At 52.8% G+C, this 18,824-nt stretch overlaps 1 protein-coding gene across 4 annotated transcripts; it reads right to left on the reverse strand.

The window, feature by feature from the left end:
- Positions 1–970: 970 nt before the first annotated feature.
- On the reverse strand, positions 971–11,987 carry SHROOM1 (shroom family member 1). Of its 4 annotated transcripts, none has more exons than XM_057541643.1 (9): positions 11,789–11,987; positions 11,208–11,459; positions 6,746–7,753; positions 6,599–6,654; positions 6,165–6,374; positions 5,392–5,964; positions 5,162–5,303; positions 4,809–5,081; positions 971–4,130 (listed from the first exon to the last, which is right to left on the reverse strand). In XM_057541643.1, the coding sequence occupies exons 3-9, from the start codon at positions 7,709–7,711 to the stop codon at positions 4,083–4,085; spliced, it is 2,268 nt and encodes a 755-aa protein (XP_057397626.1). In that variant the 5' UTR covers positions 7,712–7,753; positions 11,208–11,459; positions 11,789–11,987; the 3' UTR covers positions 971–4,082. The 4 variants fall into 4 exon arrangements, with proteins under 4 accessions (XP_057397626.1, XP_057397625.1, XP_057397623.1 ...); XM_057541642.1 differs by having other exon boundaries at positions 971–4,688; positions 11,208–11,365; positions 11,789–11,986; XM_057541640.1 differs by having other exon boundaries at positions 971–4,688; positions 11,789–11,986.
- Positions 11,988–18,824: the final 6,837 nt, after the last annotated feature.

Raw genomic sequence — 18,824 nt, forward strand, 5'->3', positions numbered from 1 at the left:
TCCTAGACCAGGGCTCGAACCTGTGTCCCCTGCATTGGCAGGCAGATTCTCAACCACTGCGCCACCAGGGAAGCCCCAGCAAGATTTTTAATACAATTGTACATTTCCTCTAAGGAGGATGGAAGCTGTTCTTTTTTTTTAAAAAATATTTATTTTGGCTGCACTGGGTCTTAGTTGTGGCACGCGGGATCTTTTGTTGCAGCATGCAGACTCTCAGTTGCAGCCTGCATGTGGGATCTAGCTCCCCGACCAGGGATCGAACCTGGGCCCCCTGCATTGGGAGCATGGAGTCTTACCCACTGGACCACCAGGGAAGTCCCTGGAGGTTGTTCTTGAGCACATGTTACTAACCTAATAGAGACCAGGGTATGGGTAACACATACATGACCTGTGTTTACTAAGTCCCAGGCACAGTTGTAAACACTGCAGGTATTAGCTACCACCTTACAAGGTATGCACTGTTAGTATATTGATTTTTAAAGTGAGGAAACTGAAGCTTAGAGAAACTGTAAGTAACATGTACAGGCCTCACAGCTAGTAACTCTCACAGTCAGGATGACATCCTGTTGCTCTTTTCCATTACAGTATCCAGTTGCAGAAAAGCAAGGTGGTCTCATCTCAGCTCTTTATTCATTTAGTGACCTTAGGCAAGTCACCCAAGTCTCCAAGCTCCATCTCCCTCTCTGTGGAACTGGCAGTACATATCCTACAGGCTGTGGGGAGGAAGGAACACAGGGAATGAGTAGGTAAAGTCGTCTGTGAACTGCAACACCATCCTGAAATATTACCAGGAGTGCCGAGTTGGTCCCAAAGGGATATCTGGCTGCATTCCAAAACCAAATATCTCTGATTCGTGACGTTGTTCTACATGATCACCATTCTTTTACCATGTTAGTATTTGTATATATAAACAACAACATTGACTCTACTAGGAAAAATGTTTCCCCACAAAAGGGAAATATCGCTTTATTTAAAATATCACAATGCCTTTCTTAATGCACATTCCTCTAGCATCCCTGCCCCCAACTTCCAGTCCTAAACAAGCAGTCATTCAGCCTTCTGGACTGGAAGCACCCCTCCACACACGGTTTTAAAGCTGGGCCTACCCCGGACCCATATTTCCCCCCTTTTCTTTGCCTTTTCCTGGAAGAAATTATTTGACCTTTTAAAATGGTTTAATAAATAGACTCTGTCGCTCTCCAGATAGCTTTTTGCCTTGAACCTCTGTGGCTGGAGTCACCTTTCCAGAACTGCCACACCCCTGGACTTGAACCTGTGGAGCAGAGGTGGCCTCAGATATTACTACAGGAAAGAGGAAATAAGGAAGAGATAGTGAGAGAGGGAGAGAGAGGGAGAGAGGGAGGAGGAGGAGGAGAGAGAGAGAGATGTCTGGACCTCTCCTCAAGAAGGGGAGGAAAAAGTCCTCCTAGTGAGAAGTCAGTGCTGACTTAAGTTTCAAAGACAACAGGTAAACACCCATCATGACTGTCCGTCTAAACTGTAGCTAGGCTGTGACAGTAACGCTACGGGGTCGTTGGGAAGATTGCTTTACAGCATTTCACCTCTTCTCTCTGCGGTCCTCAACCACATTTGACCTAAATGTCCTCGTAAGCTTCTGAATTACACGTGACTGAACAGCAAGGTAATTTGTTCCCGTGAGGATGCCTGAGGTTCACGCCAGCCGCTCGCCGAGGTACGTGGTGTGAGGAGCAGGCTGCTCCAGCCACACTGCGCGTCGGTCTGGGCACCACGGAACCTGGCTTCCCTACTGTTTCCAATTTACAGTCAGAAGGTAAAAAGTGCACTAATTACATCCATATTAGGAACGGCGTGGGGCGGGATGAGGCGAGTAGGAGAGGAGGGAGGCCCCGGGGCTGCCAGTTGCCAGGCAACAACCGCGCTCTGCTCAATCGGGGCGGGGCGCTGCAGGCCTCAGGGCTGGGGGCGGGACCAGCAGGCGGCGGCGGACGCGGGCGGCTTGGGGAGGTGCGGACAGAAACCCCAACAGAGACCCAAGAAACCCTGTTTTCCACCGTGGGGAACTACGTAAGGCTCTTTTTGATACTGATCCTCGAGATCAACACCCCCAGCCTCCCCCTTCCCACTCCTCATTAGCCAACGACTTTCGAACGAAGGCCTAGTGGCAAAGGAAAGGGAACCAACCTTCCCATAACTGGCGGGCCGGGATTTCTTTCCGACAGACACAAAGGCTTAGCCCCAGCCTTCACGTCCAACAGGGACACTGCTCAGGACAAGGCAACATCCCTGTGGCTGGCCCAGAGGGCCTGGTAGCTGGGGAGGCTGCGGGTGGTAAAGCGTGGCTAGAAGCTTTCATCATGAGGAAAACAGTGCCCTCTGCTGGCAGTGTCCAGGGGGGTGGAATTCACCGGACTTCTGGTACTGGCCCCCACCCCACCCCTAGTCTTAGTCTGTGGTGCCAATATCGAACGCGTATGCTGAGCTCATTCTTGCCCTCTGAAGGAATAACGGGGTGTGGAAGGGAGATAAACTGGGGCAGGAAGGAGACGGAGGCAAAATGGAAGGACAGGCGCAGGAGTTGTGGCCCTACTTTTGTGGGCTCTCTCCATCTGGTAGAGACAAGCACAGAAGCCTCATATTTCCCCATGGTAAAAACCAGCAAAGAACCAAAGTGCAGTTTAACCAGACAATGGCAGACGCTGCTTCTCATGCCCATCCCGGGCTGGGAGTGTTTTGTCTGAAATACACCATTTCCACTGGCCTAATGGACGATGTTAAGTGTGTTTCTAAGTATATCACAATGGGAGAATGCAATGGGAACTGTACAGGGCAAAAACCAGAAATAAGTAGATTCCATCCAGAACGCGTCTCGAAGCGAGCTGCCCTGCTAGGCAGAGGATATTGGAGCGGAGGCCCCGCCCACAGCGTTCAAAGGAGAAAAGCAAAGCATAATGTTAGAATCAGCAGGAGCCCCATATGTTTTTTATAAAAAGGCACAATGTGAGCATTGTTCTGTGCTCAATAGCGCGACTGTTATAACTAATGCTTTTGGTATGAATACGACCATTTAAAATTCCCAACCAGTTGCACTTAGTGACAGTATGCATCAGAAAACGAGCCCAGAAGCAGAGATTTCTCACTTTGAGGTCTGTTGGCTTTAGATACACATACACATGCCTATTAATGTGCCCAGCTTCCAAAAATACACTGAACATTTACATGAAGAATGTTCTTGTCCCTGGCCTTAGCAGCTACAAATACTAAGGCAGATTTTCAATGTATATTTGAGAACTGAACATTGATTCTATGTACACAGGACTGACACAAACAGAGGGGAGTGAGTGTCCTGTTTCATAGCACTCTAGCCCTTAACTCCCAACCTTAGCCCATCCCCAAACTGGCATCTCCAGAACACAAGAAGAGCTGCCTCTGCAGGTCCTCAGCACCATCCCACAATAATAGGTCTCCAGGTCCCCCATGACTCACCTTCAGCTCCCATCCCCCCAACTGCCCTCCTTAAGCCTGGGTGACCTAGTGGGGACTCTAAAGGAAAGGCAGATAAATTCAGTTTATCCAATTATCCAACATAATTCGAAGAGGAAGAAAGTTCTTTCTGGGTCTTGGAATGAATGTCCCCAAATGTCCAAGTGTACTTGACATTCATCAGGGTTTTTAGGCAGCAAAGCATCTGAATCCATTTTCCATTTGGGAAAGTTCCCTATCCCTTGAGTCTTGAAGGGAGGCAGTCCCCCACTTCCACTATACTACTCATGTCGGAGGCTTGGGTAAAAACCAGCAAAAGAGACCTGGCCTCAGCCAATCAGGCCTAGGCTTTCGTGGTAATAATGCAGTCACCAGAATAGTTAGGGACTACTGATGACAGCATCTGCTTGGCCCCTCCAGTTTTCAAGCCTGTTTCTTCAGTCTTTCTAGGGATCCCCAGGCCTGAGTGATGTCCTCCAACAAATCTCTCTTCTGCTCTAGTCTGGCAGGCGTCTGTAGTTTGCAAATAAGATCCCTCCTCCAAGCCAGGCTCCAGGCGATAGGCACACTTCTCACATCAACTTTTTATTGAGAGCGAAAAAAAATGGCCATTTTGCATCTTAAATTGAAGTGCTCCTCTGACTTATCTCCTCTCCCTCCAACCAACCCTGACGGAAAAGGGGAAATACTGCAGACTTTAAAATTCATAAGTTAATTACCAAATAATCTGCAAGACTTCGGTAAGGCCACATGAGAACACTTGGAAAAAGTACCCCAGGAAGGCCGGGCCTGGGTCTTCCCCACCCCAAGGGAAAAGCACCGAATAAACCAGCGTCATCCCACTCACGTGGGTGAGAGGCAGGGGCAATGCTCCTCACCCCCACCCCCTGTAACTAGATGAGGGGAGGGGGGAAGGGCGGTTTATCCGGAGGACGGGTCCCTGGGGGCCAGGCCAGCCTGGGAGTCGGAGGACGACGGCCAAGGTCGGTCCTGACTGTGTCCAGTTGGTCCTGAAGGAGGCGGACCCGCTCGTCCAGGCTGCGCTGCTGGGCCAGGACAGCGGCCTTGCCGACCAACAGGGCGCGATAGGCGCGCAGCTCGTCGGCGGGCAGTGCGCGCGCCAGCACCTCGCGCAGGGCCCGCTCGCGCCGCGCCACATGCTGCTTCAACTCCTTGGCGTCTTCCTGCTGCCGCTGCAGGAGCCCCAGTCGCTGCAGCAGAGAGGCCTGGAGCCGCGGGGCGAGGGCGCCGTGAGCGGGGCGAGGGCGCCGCCGCTCCCGGGAGGCTTCCAGCCGGAGCCCGCAGGCCCCTCACCGCCCCGCCCTCCCCCAGCCCAAACCCGTTACCTGCTCGTCAGGGTCGCCGTCTGCGCCCGCCCGGGCCAGGGCGCGGTGCACGCGGTCCAGGCGACTGCCCAGCAGCAGCAGGAGGCCAAGCACACGCTCTAGGTCGGCCATGAACCGGTTGAACCGCTCGAGCTCGTGGGGTGCACAGGCCTGGCCGACCGCGGCCTCCAGGGCAGCCCCGCGCCTGGCCCAAGCCTGGGCCGCTCCCTGCAGCTGCTCCTGCTCGGCCTGAAGCTCCCTTAGCGTCTTTTGGAGGAGGTCCGCCAGCTCCACCTGCAGGGAGGGCGTGGGTACTTAAGTCTGGAGGCAGGGCCCTGACTTAGCCCAGCCTCTAATAGCCCCTCCACACTCACTTTCTTGGCTTGGATGCTGTAATTTGGCTCGGGGAGACCCGGGCCGCATGGCTCGTCAGGCACAGCGTGGGTGGTAAGGTTTTCAGGCCTTGTCTCCTGCTGAGAAGCTGGCAGGCGCTGGGTGGAGTTAAGTAGGTAAGAGCTGGGGACAAAACCAGAGTTCCTTGGGTCGTCCTGCCCCAGGCTGTAGGGGCTTAGAATCCCCTGAGTCCCTGGTACCCCTCACTCACCCTGACTCAGAAGTACCAGCTGCTTCCTCTCCAGCCTCTCCACAGGCTGGCCTCATTGCAGCCCAGACCTCGGCTAAAGGAATCAGCCCATCCAGCAGGCCCAGGGATGGCTCTGGGCTGGGATAGGAGGTGAGAGTGTCACTCAGAGAGGGATCCAATCTGGCCAGCTCCTGAACCAGCTCCTCGAGGCGTGGACTGGGCCATGTTGACCTGGAACCAGTCTGGCCAGTGCCCCAAGCCTGGGCAGTGTGGTCAGAAGGCCCCGGGGTATCATTGCCTGCAGGTCTCAGGGCATCTCCTGGGAGAGGTTTGAGGGGGTCAGTCTCTGCAGCTGTGGGGGGATCAGTGGTCAGCAGTCCAGTGGGGTCAAAGGTTGCGATGTCACCATTTGCAGTCCCAGGGGGACTACAGCATGTAGGCCTGGAGACACTCACAGAACCGTTTACCCCCTGCCAACAGTCATCCGCCCCTGCAGTCTCTGGGTGCTCATGGAGGGGCTGCTCTGAGGGGATTATAGCCTGGTCAGCCCTCTGACCCAAGCCAGCTCCGTACTGCTGGTCAGAGGCATGGACACTGGAAGTGGAAGAGACACTAAATCAGAAAAAGCTCTAGCCAAAGATAAGTGGTGGCCTCCAAGGGCCATCCACCTCCCCCACCTCACCCCCCTGGCTCCCAGCCACCAGCCAGGAGAGGGTTCCCTGCCCCTCCAGCATTTTGTAGATGTGTGTAGGAAGGGGGTATCTCACTCTGCTTGAAAGCCTGAGGAAATTCACCTGTTTGGGAGCCCCAGGGGAGCATGGGAGTCTGCAGGTGATCTCATTCTGACCAGCGGGGCTTCTTCCAGGAAAACTTCATCATCAGGAAGGGATGGGAGCCGGGCAGATACAATGCAGTTCTCTGAGGCCCTCTGCTCACAGTCAGAGGGACTGCTCTGGAGGCCCTCTGCAGAACACACCCCTGCAACTTCCTTCTGAGTCAGGAACCTGGAAGCAGGGACCCCACACTGACCACAGGGACCAGGAAGGAAGATTCTGGTTCTGCACCAGAGGGACGGTAGGGTATTGGGGGTGGGATTAGGGGATGTGGTTTGCAAAAGACAGAAGGCTCAAACTGAGGGTGAGTGGGAGGCCCTCTTCTTTCTTGAGCAAGAGCTATGAAAGCTGCCTCCCCCCAGCTTTCAGTCCCCAGTGTGGTCCATGTCTCTCACCTGGAAAGTTTGGTCTGAAACAATGGTCTGGGGGTTTCTGCTCCTTGGGGAACAGCCTGGAAAGGCAAGCAGTTGGATGAAATGTTGCTCAAGTTTTCAATCTTCTAGATGCCCCCAAGCCAAGCTTGCAGCCCCTATCTTCCATACCTGGGCAATGGGCATAATCCCTCCTGGACTTCCCCAGGGGGACAAGACTTCCCCCGAAGCACTCCGACTCCGACCGGCAGGCCTATAGGCATTGCTGAGCCTCAAGGACCGGGGTTTCGGGTCCTCTATGCTTTGGGGCTGGGTCGCAGGCAGCCATCTGATCTGGTGACCTTCGAACTCTGCCAGCGTCCGCTGCTGCCATTCCCGGGTCTCCGGCCTGGCGAGGCCAGAGCTGGGGCAGGCCTCTCCCGAGCATTCCCCCGCCAACCCACCGCCCCGACCCACGCGATCCAGCTTTCCCGGCTCTGAGAAGCACCACTTCCGCTGCTGGTTGGCGAGGCGTCCCCTGCCGGCGGTTCCCGGCGCGGGAGCCCCGGGGCTCGCCAGCTCCGCTTCCCCGCCGGGGTGGCTGAGCAAGGCGGAGCGCGGGTGCGCGGCGGAGGGCCGCGCGGGGGCCGCGGGCCGCAGGCGGGCGGGCAGGCTCATGCGGAGCTCCTTGCGCTGGAAGGACGTCTCCCGGAGCACTCGCCGCTGCGCGCCCTGCAGCCGCTGGCGGTAGGCGGCCCGCGACGCGGGCGGACTGGGCGGCTCGGCTGCCCGCGCCGCGGCCTCCGCCTCGGCCGCCAGCGCGTACAGCAGCGGGGTGGTCTGGCGGCTGAGCGGCCCCGGGGTCCCCCGGATCTCGGGGGGACGAGGCCCACTGCGTGCGGCGGCCGCGGGCCGGGGCTGCGGGGAGGTGCGAAGCCCGGCGGCGGGGGCCGGGCCGCCCCACACCACGCGCACGTACTCCCAGTCCAGGTAGGGAAGTTGGGTCCCCGGCGACGGCGTGCGCGGCTCAGGACCGCCGGAGGCGGCGGAGAAAGAGCTGTAGGCAGAGTCGGCGCGCGCGGACAGCCGCCGCAGGTCCAGGCTGCGAGTGGACGAGGCCGGCGAGGCGCAGTCGCTTCCAGGACCCAGAGCCTCCATGGCTGCGCGGACGCGGGCGGAGGCTGGCCACCTCCGTGGGGCCTGGAAAAGAATAGACGGGGTGGTGGGTGAGGCGCTCCGGGTTAGGGTTAGGACAACCTTCTGGCACCTTCAACACAGACATGCTTACACATCCCCTCCCTAGTCGCACGACCCTTATTAGCGCTGGCACCGCCCCCCCCCCACCTCCCTAGTCTGGAATGGCAAGGGCAGTAGGACCAGGGGAACAACTCTGGAGATTGAGGGCCTTAGCTCAGGGGAAGGAACTGGCGACTAGCGCATCCCCCGCTGGGGCTCTTCTGGCCCGCAACCCCGGCCTCTACCCTGGCACCTCCTGGAGCTCTGAGAATGTACCCATGCTCCTGCCCTCCCCAACCCTGTCCCACCCTGGCTGCTTCCTGGCTGCTTTATTAGCTTCTCCATGTGATCGTTCCCTGATAAACAATGGTCAAGAACGATCTGAGATCACAGGGGAGACAAGAAAGGAGGGGGAAAGACCCAGGTCGGGTGGCAGGGGCAGCTTCACAGCCTTCCTCCCTCCCTCTGGGCCAGTTATGTTCCAGGTGCTTTGAATAAATATTTATCTTGAACCGCACAACTGCTGTCTGCATTTCACAGATGAGGACACTGAAGTTCTGAAGGGGGAATGATTTGCCCAGAGGCACACAGCTGGTAAGAGGCAGAGAGCCCTGCCTGGAATCTGGGCCTGCCTCCAAGCTTACTGCAGCCAGAATCAATTTCCTAGAAGCAAACCCTGCTGAAAGCCAGTTCACCCCCAGCCCCCAGGGGCCTGAGCCTCCAACAAAGCCCAGCCTCCACTATGGGAAACAATCGCCCCCACCTCTTCAAAATACTGGCAGATTCCAGGATAATATGGCCCCTGCTTGGGAGACTCTCTGCCTTTTGTCTGGGAATGACAGGCTCACCCCCTCTTTGTCCTACCACTCTTGCTCCTCCTATAGGGCTCAGCTTAGAGGTCTCCTGACCCTTTGGGATCCCTGCAGTGTCCTGAGCTTCCTGCATCACAGCACTCATCGCCCTGCATTGTGATTGTTGGCTTGCTTTGATTCCCTCTCCCCATTCCCACCCCTGAGCTTCCTGAGGACAGGCCCTGCACTTACTCATCTCTGTACCCTTGGTGCCTGGCAGGTAGTCGATGTTAAGTATTTGTTGAATGACAAGGAAAGGAGCAGCCTTTCAGGGAGTAGATGGGGGTGGCTTTGGTGGAGAAGGTTGAGGGCTTCTTTGCTTCTACCCACTTTTCTCTCCCTATTAGTCTTTTTGAGACAGAGGACAGAATGGGTGAGGCAGTTGCCACCCATGGACACTGACCAGGGTTACTCAGGTTATTAGGAATCAAAGAGCAGGCAAGCACAGCTTGGAACAGGAATGGCCAGAAATCAATACTTCCCCAGTGGCAGGAGGGGGAGCAAGGGGAGGAGCTAGGTGGGTGTGCCTGGGTCAGGGGTGAAAGCAGCTTTGAGTCTTGGGAACTGAGGGCTCTCTATGGGCTATAGGGACTTTGGGGGTGGGGTGGGAGGCGGGCTTGCCTTCCCTGAGCTGCTTGGTTGGGATTGCAGAGGAGGGTGGCCCACAGTTGGGTGGAAACTGAAAAACAGGCTTATGTGAGCCTCCAGACACTTTTTGGAGCTCAGGATCACCCTCTACCCCATTCCCTGAGACCCCAGATGCTACAGATTGCTGGATAGGGCAGGTAGGGAGGTTAGTGGTGGGAGAATATGATGTTTCCTAAAAGGGCGAAGCAGTACCTCCAACATTCCCAGGAGGGGATCTCAGCTGACCTGGTACCAGAACATCTTGACATCACCCACCTGGAGGCATCTTTGTGCCCACTAAGGCCAGCCCTGCAGGTTGGTCTTCACTCAGGCTTGGGGACCATTTTTGCAAAGTAGTTTATACTCCCTGAACTTCAGAAAGACAAGAAGCTGCTCTGAGTAGCAGCCCCTGGGAGGACAGTCACCTCCTCTTGGTAACCCCCCCCTAGCCACCCAGACAATAGCTCTCTCTCTTCCTATCCTTCTGAGCCCTGCTTGGGAGCACTGTTTACCCTGGCTCATGCCACCCATTCTTGACTTTCGCTGCATCTATAGGCATGGGTAACTGTTCTAATACAAAGATGTTTCCTCAAAAAAGGCCTTGAAAATTCTATCTTATTTGTGAGTTACTGACTGCTAAAGGATTCTGAGTTCACCAAATAAAAACAGCTCAAATGGATAACTAAAATGTGTGTACATTTTCTTATTGACCTTAACTTGTCTCGAGGATGCTTTTGCAGTGGTAACCCAAGCACCTGATACCCATGCAGGATGCTCACACTGTGCCCTTTGTAGAACCTGTTATGCCAGGAGGGTCCAGCTCCTTTAATGTGTTTTGGGGCCTCAGCCCAAAGAGCAAAGAGTTTTCACACTTGTCTGGCTGCAGGGAGCCTCTTGCAGTTCAGCCAGGCCTTGTGGCTGGGAGTAGCCACACGCCAGGAGCCCTAGCATCAGCATTAGTGTCAGCTGTGGGCTGGGCTGCAGAGCTAGTGCCTGCATTGAATGTAAGTCCAGAGGCTAGAACTCAAAGAACCTTTTGCCAAGCCCCGTCAGGGCAGGGGGAGCAGCGTGGAATCCCTGCTAGAAAACCACCAGATTGAGGTCATGCGGTATTGGGGTCATTTGCGATAAACTTATCACCTGAATCAAAGAGCAAGAGAGGAAAAGGAGACAAGGATGACTTCTGTGTTCAGAGCTAGGGGCTGGGGAGGTGGAGGTGCCGGTCCCAGGAATGAGGAAGCTGAGACGGGGACTAGCCAAGGGATCCAGTGCTCAGTCTGGGGCCTGTGGGCTTTGCAGTGTTTGTGGCAAGTCTGGCAAGCAGGTGGTAAGTTGAGATGTGTGTCTGGACCTCAGGAGAGAGGTTGGACCAGGCAAGAAAGCAGACCCAGGTTTTTAATTAGAGGTTCTTAGGGAAATCCATGAAGACAGCTTCCAGTGGGTAAAATCACACAAAGGCAATGGAAGCAGATCCAGGTAAGGTGACCAGAAAGGCAGACAACCTCAAATGATCAACAACGATCAGGAATTAAATAATATCTTTCCCCAAGGCCACCTCACGTCTGACCTCTCTTATGGAGAGGTTGTCCAGGCCACCCCTCCTGGATGGTCCGGCAGGGAGACTGCCGCGCTGCCTGCACGGCAGTCTCCCTGCCGGACTGAGTTTCTAGGTCCTGGGCTGTGTCTTGAATTCCACCACTCCAGACCAGGTCTAGAAGGGCAGGCATTTTGGTAAGTTCCGTGGCTCTCCCAGTTCCCTCCGGCACCCCATTCTCCCGGCCTGTCAGCACCACAGCTCACGTCGCGAAGCGTCTGCTCTCAGCTCGCTCCCGCCCACACGTACAGTCTCCGTAGACTCTAGCTCTGTGCCACGGTCAGGAAACGCGGGATGCTGGTGGCACTTGGGGAGAGGAAGCCGCGGTCGAGATCGTACCACATACCTGGGGCTTCAAGCTGAGTCGAGGCGCTCCAGGGAGGAAAGAGGCGCAGGCCTGGCGGCCACAGGGGGCGACAAAGTCACGCGGTGCGGCTGGAGAGCGAGGCCTCGGGGACGCTGGGAGAGCGGATGGCCCCTGGCCGGCGCATTTCTCGGCCTTTCCTGTTGGTTGGGTTCACCGTCGGGGAAGGAGGGCTCAGAACGCGCGCAGGGGACAGCGCGATCGTGGACCGGAGAGGCCAGGATTCCCCAGTGGCTGCGCGGTCGAAAGGCGAGAGCCGGAGGTTGCAGGGTGAGACCCCACTGCGTGCTCGGGTCCCCCGGGCGCGCTCCCCAGCAGCTCCCGCTGTTGCCGGCTCTGCGCCCCCCACCCCTCTGCGAAGGGGCCAAGCGTGCAGGGCCTTGACTCGCGCAGACCAGACTCCGCGCGGAGCCCAACCCCTCCAGACCCAACGACGCGCGGGCTGCTCCGCGGCGCCCCAGCCACCCCACCCCCTCCTAGCGGCGGGGCTCGCCCTGCCGCCCCCGGGAAGGGCGATTCCGCCGCCCACTCCCGGCCGTCCGGCCCCCGGCCTCACCGAGTACCTGAGCTCCAACCCGAGACGCGCTCCTGGGCGCCCGCGGCCGCGCGGTGACATCAGAGTCCCGGCCTCGGGCTCCCGACCCCACCTCCAGGCTCCGGCTGCAGCGGGGGAGGCGCCACGTCCGGCTCCCGGGGGCGGGAGCGCGGGGCGGCGGCGCTGCCCCGGGAGCCGCCCGCCCCTTCGTAGTGTCCGCTTGCCGGCCTAGACCTGGGTCCAGGGGTTGGACGCTCGTTCCCCCGCCGGGCACAGACCTCTTGCTCCAGCTGAAGAAGCTGGAAAGTAGGGGAAGGGCCACCAAGGCGCTCGCCCGCCCGTCTCCGCCCAGCGCGTTCTTACCGCCGGTAGCGCGCGGGCCCGAGCCCCGAGGGTCCAGACCACCCCTTCTGTGGGAAAGCCCAGGCCGGGTGCCCACACGGGCCCCCCATTCCTTTCAGAAAGTTTGGCTAAGTAAGCAGACCCGCCACTGTCCTTGTCCCTCTGAGTACAGTTCGGATGCTAATGCATCATCCCTTGACCAACTGTCCCTCCAGATACTCCATTTCCAAAACTCTTCCAGCTCTTTGATTCCCAGTGTGGGCTCTTTTTCTCCCATGTTTGCCCGTTTTCTTTTCATTTCTCCCACTACCCCACATAGTCTGGGTCCTTCCGGCCAGCCACCTGAAAGGGGAGGGAGAGGATGGGAAGGAGAGGGGAGCTCTGCTGACGTGTGTGTTCACTCCTGCTACCCTCAGTGGGTCCTTTAGGTGCTGGACTATGCATATCCCCTGTGGCCTCGATAGGGTTTACGTCAGCCATAGTGTCTGGCTCTTGAGGTTTTCACCTTTGGGGATCTCCAGGCTCCAAAGAATGCTCTGAATTCATCTGCCACTGTGCATTCCTCACTGCTCTGTTCTCAGCCTTCCTTGCCCCCGCTTTCCAAACCTTTATCCTATGGATACTGGCTCTGCCAAGAAGTGCTCCCTCCCTGGAAGGGGCTGGGGGCCTTTTGCTGGGCCTTCAGTGCTCGTCTGTCTTGAGCCCCAGCTATTGCTGTGGCTGCCCTCACTCTCCCACAGAATCAGCATGCCTGGGGGCAGGGACCATATCCCCCTATCTTGGCATCCTCGGCTGACAAGGTTTGTTGTGGTAATAACCAGGACCCAGAAACCCAGACCGGGGGTCAAGGCTGCCACTTTCTGGGGGCACTAAGAGCCTGGGGAACTCTGAATGCTTGGGTCTTCTAGGGGATGGAGGCAGCAGGCACCTGAGCCTGGCTTCTGATTGGCGCCCTCCTGGCTCTGCTTCTTCTTCAAACACCATCCTGACCCAGGCATCAGCTTCAGCTGGAGCTCTGGGCTCTAAGACAATGGCTCAGAACTTCTTGGCTTTGAACACCTGCCCTTTTAAGATCCCGATCTGCATGGTTGGTCTCAGAGCAGTATTACAATAGAGGGAACACAATCCAGCAACCAAAAGCCAATTCAGAATTGTTCAAGATTTTAATTTATATTTTTAAAAAGTATGTATCTTGACAACCATGAAGTGGACACAGTGTCCACAGCAATTCTTCTTAACCTGCTCCTCCTCCCGCCCCCTTATTTCTCTTGCACACGCTACAGAAACTCCCTGCCTAACTCCTCCAAAACTGAAATCCTGCCCACCCACTTCTCTGCTTGCCTCTTCTTCTTGTCTGAGAAAGAGAAAGCAGCCCCTGACATCTGGATGTTGGCCTGGGACTATCAGCTAGACCTTGGTGTTGTAGAAGTTGATCTGACATTCACAGCCAAGGCCTTGGAGTTCTCCTGTTGCACATAAACAATTTCACAGGACATCAACATCGGACAAGGCCATCTGTAACCATGATGGGTCAAGACAAAAACAAGACCATTCTGTAATCATATCCAAACACAGACAAACCATGAACGTTGTCCAAGTCCCAAAAATGACCAAATGTCTTTCTATCCTGGATAATACGCGAGTGCTGTTTCCTTGCCAATTGCAGCTTTAACTTTGCTTTAGTTATTCCTTTTTCTAGATAAGATTTAAGGTACCCAATCATAGAATTACTCTTGCTTCCCAACAGCATCAAACACTGAGAAAAGTCCTGCTTCTTTAATTCTCTCCAAAATCACTAATACAAGCCCAAATCCTGTAAGTCCTCTCTAATGCCCTCTTACCAAGATGCTCCATGGTTCCCCATCCTGTGTGTTCCCCTCACTGTAACAAGTAATACACTCCATTTTTTTCAACTATAGGTGTGCTCCTCAGGGTCTTTGACTGGAGGACATTTCATTATTGCAAAAGCCCAAAGAACCTTAGAGGGGAGGAAGGGGACGAAGCTGCTGCGAAGTTGGAGTCTCCTTTAGTGGTGGCAGTAGTTGGGGAGCAGGGGCCATGGAGAAGATGGACACATGCACATATTAATCATGTTTTTCGACTACATAAAAAGACATGTCTGTGCCCCTCAGTATCTCAGTACTTTCCCAGGCCTGGGAGAGTTCAGCTAACATTATACGGGTCAGAGAACCACCACCCAACCTAGCCCTTCCTCAATTTCACAGGCAAAATAATTGTAAATGGGAAAGCCACTAAGTTTTGGGGAAGTTTGTTGAACAGTAATAGATAACTGTAAGAGGGTGTGTAAATTTTCAAATTTGGTTAATCTCAAATTTCTTACAAAGAGTTTGTACCAATTTGTATTCCCATTAATATATATGAGAGTGCCCATTTTCCTACATCCTCACTAACACAGTACATTATCAGACTTTTGACCTCTGAAATATGAAAGGTGAAAATAATATGTTTTAATTTACATTTCTTTTTTATATATAAAATTGCATATCATTTTGTACATTTAAAAGCCATTTGTATTAACTTCTGTGAACTGTCAACTTTCTTTGCCCATTTTTGTATCAAATTATTGGTCTTTTTTATTGACTTGTAAGATCTCTTTATATATTAAGGCAATTAACTTTTTTTTTTAATATGTGGCAAATATTTTCCCAAGTTTGTGTCTTTTGACTTTGTTTGTGGTAGCAGTGAATTTATAACCTGTGGTTGAGGCAAAAGATGTTTCTTTCTTGTAGACAGTAACTACATAGCTGTCTTGATAATTCAGAGACTGTCATGTATAGGTTAAAATACACTAAAGGCCAGAAATCATTCAACGAATCATGTTGTCTATTTTTGGAGATCCAACAAAGCATGAATCATTGTTTTTACACAAGTGTCTACTTAAATTGTAAGTGTTCCCTTAGAGCAAGTTTTTTTGCTTTTTAATTATGCACTGAATTCACCACACTTGTTCCTATAAATAGGAAGGCAGCCGCAAGAAAAAGTACGGGGAGAATGGCGTACCCCCTCTTCTATGGGGGCATCTTGCAGGAAGGCCTCTGGGTGAGCCTGGGTAGGGACTGGATGTCCCAGGGATTGAACCAAAGTTCCCTTTGAGATCAGCAGTTTCCGGGAAGGAATGCTGGTCTGTCACATTCCTACTGAGTACACATATATCACCTTTTCCCTACAGACACTGGGTGACTCCTCAGCTTCTGTTTGATTTGGCCATAAGAACTCAGCTTTTCTTCTCTAGCCTGGCCCCAAGCTCCAGGCCTGGGACCATTCCATCCTCCTGGTCTTCCCTCATTCAGATGTTACCGACACATCCCTGGCCAAGAGACATTCAAGGAGATAGCTGGATGCAGGCCTCTCTCCTCTTCTACCTACTCCAGTGGACTGAAGACACATAAGTGGTAACCAAGTGAGCTTTTCCACTTTGCTTTGCTGGCCTCCCAGGACCCAGATGAAAAATGTCTCTTACGCTTCATTTTGGTCCCCAAGAATAGAAATAAACTCAAGACTATGAACAAGACCCCCAATAGCATCCCCAGGGAGGGCAACAGCTGGCTCAAGCCCAGGAATGGCCAAACTGCCCCTTTTGTGTTCAGGCACTAACAAAGGGATGAGATGGTCTCCAAAGGCCCCTCTCCTAAAACTGCCTTCTGTTTGAGCTAAATTCACCAGGTCTCTGCTCACCAAGGAGTCATCTGATCAGCATTTGCAACAGGAGGCCACTCTAACTCTAGAGCTTTGGGCCTCGGGCTGTACACGGAAGCGTTAGTGCAGGATTGGGTCACAGCATGCCACATGTACGTGGGATGGATTTTGGCCATTGGCTATGGAAGCAGATAATGCATGTTCTTAACATTCACCGAGAAAAGCTTGCTGATTTTAACTGATATGTCTGGTCAGTTACTCACATGGAAGAGACTTTGTTCTAAAACCTGAGGGTGCGTATGTGTCATCCATCATGGTTCATGAGTTTTTGGGACCCTGCCAGGAGTGAATGTGACAACACACACACACGTACACACACACACACACACACACACAGTCTAGTTGGCAGCTTTTTGTGCTTCAAGGGAAGCATTAAGAGAAGTTTAAAAAAGGAGGACAGGGAGCTGTTCTCCAGTTCACTGTATCCCAGGTATAAGAAAACCAGCAGTGAGAAAGCAAGCGTGAGTCCACAGCCTGGCAGACCTAAATATGAATGCCAGTATGACCCTGGAGATATCCCAACCTTCCTGAACCTTCATTTCCTCATCTGTAAAATGGATACTGCTATATGTTTGGCCGGTAAAGATTAAATGAGATTTCATCAAATATACTCAGCAGTGGGCTCACAGGAGACCATCAATAAGTGGTGTTAGTTATAATTCCTCACTTCAGCTTCTCTTGTAGGGAAGACAATCTTGACTAAATCCCAGCCTCAATTTTATCTCTAAGGATTGGTTTATACACCAGAGGTCTCCAATGAGTGTTGGTCCTCTCCTAGGCTTTGCTTACTGCTCCCCCAGACAGGGCCGCAGTGGGCATCTGAACTCTTCCTTCCTGGGGGAACCCACATTGTGTAGGTCTTGGGGAGACAGAGCCCCTCCTCCCACTTGAAAGCCAGCTTGCCACAGTGCAAGCCTTCACACCTGGCTTGACCGATGTGATGCTCCTGCCAGGGACTGGGACTCTCATGTGAGTGGCATAGTGATGCAGGGACAGGTGAGGAACCATCAGGAGTTGGGGGTGTGTATGGTGGTGGTCCTAACCTGTCTCCTCATCTTGCTATCCAGCCTCCTTTGGTTCCTGTCTATTTTCATAGGCTGGTCCTCCTGCCTTTTAGTCAGTTCTGTGGGCCACCAGACCTCCTTCCAATGCATCCCTTTTTTGAGTTGCAAGAGCTGGTTGCTGCCACCTGAACGAAGAAGTTTCTGATATAGAGCCGAGACACCTTTTACTACTGGGATGCCAGTGTTAGACTGGAGGAAAATCTGGGCAGACTTGGGTGTTCAGAGGTACTCTTTCCTTGGAAGAAGCAACCGTTAGGCAAGAGGGCAAGAGAGACCTCCCATAGCTGCTCTGGGGCTAAGGGGATGCAGTCCCTGCCCTTTGATGTGTCTGGAGATCCTCTAACAAGGCTTACACAAGCTCAAAACTAGCAACTCAGGAAACAGGATAAAGCAGCTCAGGAGAAATACAAGGCAGGCAAGTTCCTGGTTCAAAGTCATAAACATTTGCTATGAAAATGAAAACAAGATTTCCCTTGATAAACATAAAATCAAAGACAAGAAAATTTGGAGATTGGTTGCTTTTTCCTATTCCTACACTAAAGATGGTTGCCCTGGATTCTACCTGGTGTTTTTTTTTGTTGTTTTTTTTTAAACACCAGCATGAACCAAAAGACTAAGCTGATGTCAGGCCAAGGTGGGCATGGCTGGAGACCCTGAAGCATAGACTCCCGTCCCATAGCTGCCCCCCCATAGAGGGTTAGGCATATGCTGAAGCTTCTTCTTTCCTTCCCTTTCCTACTAGCAAACGTCCGTGGGAAGGACCCATTGTGACGCTGAGTTATACAACCCTTGAGCCAAGTGCCGCCTCCTCGGTGAAACATCCTTGTTATCCCTAGGCAGAGTTCATTGTTCCCTGCTGCACCTAACATTATATTGTAGAATATATACCCATTTACTTGTGTGTCTGCCCCATAAAACAGATTGTGAACTCTTGAAGGAAATGACCATGCCTGGCAGTACCAGGCTCAGAACTACTATCAGTGATTGTTGAATGAATGCAAGTGGGAGACCTGACCCCACGTGAACGTCTGGGTCACTCCTCTATTCTGTGAATTCACAGCTGGTAGCAACATCCTAAGGATGGCCTTGGTCCCCAGGACTCAGTGATTAGCGTGTGTGTGCACGCTTTAAAGTTTACCTACAATTCTTGTTTCACTTTCTCCTGTTGGTGGTTTTAACAAAACGATGTCACTTATCATACTAGAAGGGGCTACTTTCTTTTCAGAGTAGACTGCTTCAGTCACTCACTTGAGCACAGCAAACAGAGGTCTGGGAGCTGCTGCCATGGATGGAAGCAAGGATTTCTAAGAGTTCATTTGGGTTTTCAAATCCTTTGCACTGGTTCTTAGAAGTAGATTAATAATCTTTACGAGTGATGGCAATAAGTCCTAGTTCACAGTCTGTGAACAGAGGTTCTTTTGGAAAATGTAGTAAGTGCCTGAAAAGAATTAAAAATGAAGCCAAACTGCAACCCTCTGGTCTTCCTGGAGCAGTGAGGGCTTTATCTAAATTAGATTCACCTTAGCATGCTAAACAGCTTACAATTCAACAATAAAAAGACAAATAATCCAATTTTTTTAATGGGTAAAGGATTTGAAAAGACATCTCCCCCAAGAAGATATACAAATGGCCAATAAGCACATGAAAAGATACTCAACATCAAATACAAATCAAAACCACGAGGTACCACGTCACATCCACTAGAATGGCTATAATAAAAAAGACAGACATTAAGTGTTGGCAAGGATGTAGAGAAATCGGAATCTTCATGTGCTGCTGCTGGGAATGTAAAATGGTGCAGCTGCTTTGGAAACATTTTGTCAGTTCATCAAACAATTGAACATAGTTACCATATGAGCCAGCAAGTCCACTCTTAGGTATATAACCAAGAGAATTGAAAACATATGTTTCATGCAAAAAATGTGTACATGAATGTTTATA

The sequence above is a fragment of the Balaenoptera acutorostrata genome, chromosome 2 (genome assembly GCF_949987535.1).
Source record: "Balaenoptera acutorostrata chromosome 2, mBalAcu1.1, whole genome shotgun sequence".
In the NCBI taxonomy this organism is placed as follows: Eukaryota; Metazoa; Chordata; class Mammalia; order Artiodactyla; family Balaenopteridae; genus Balaenoptera; species Balaenoptera acutorostrata.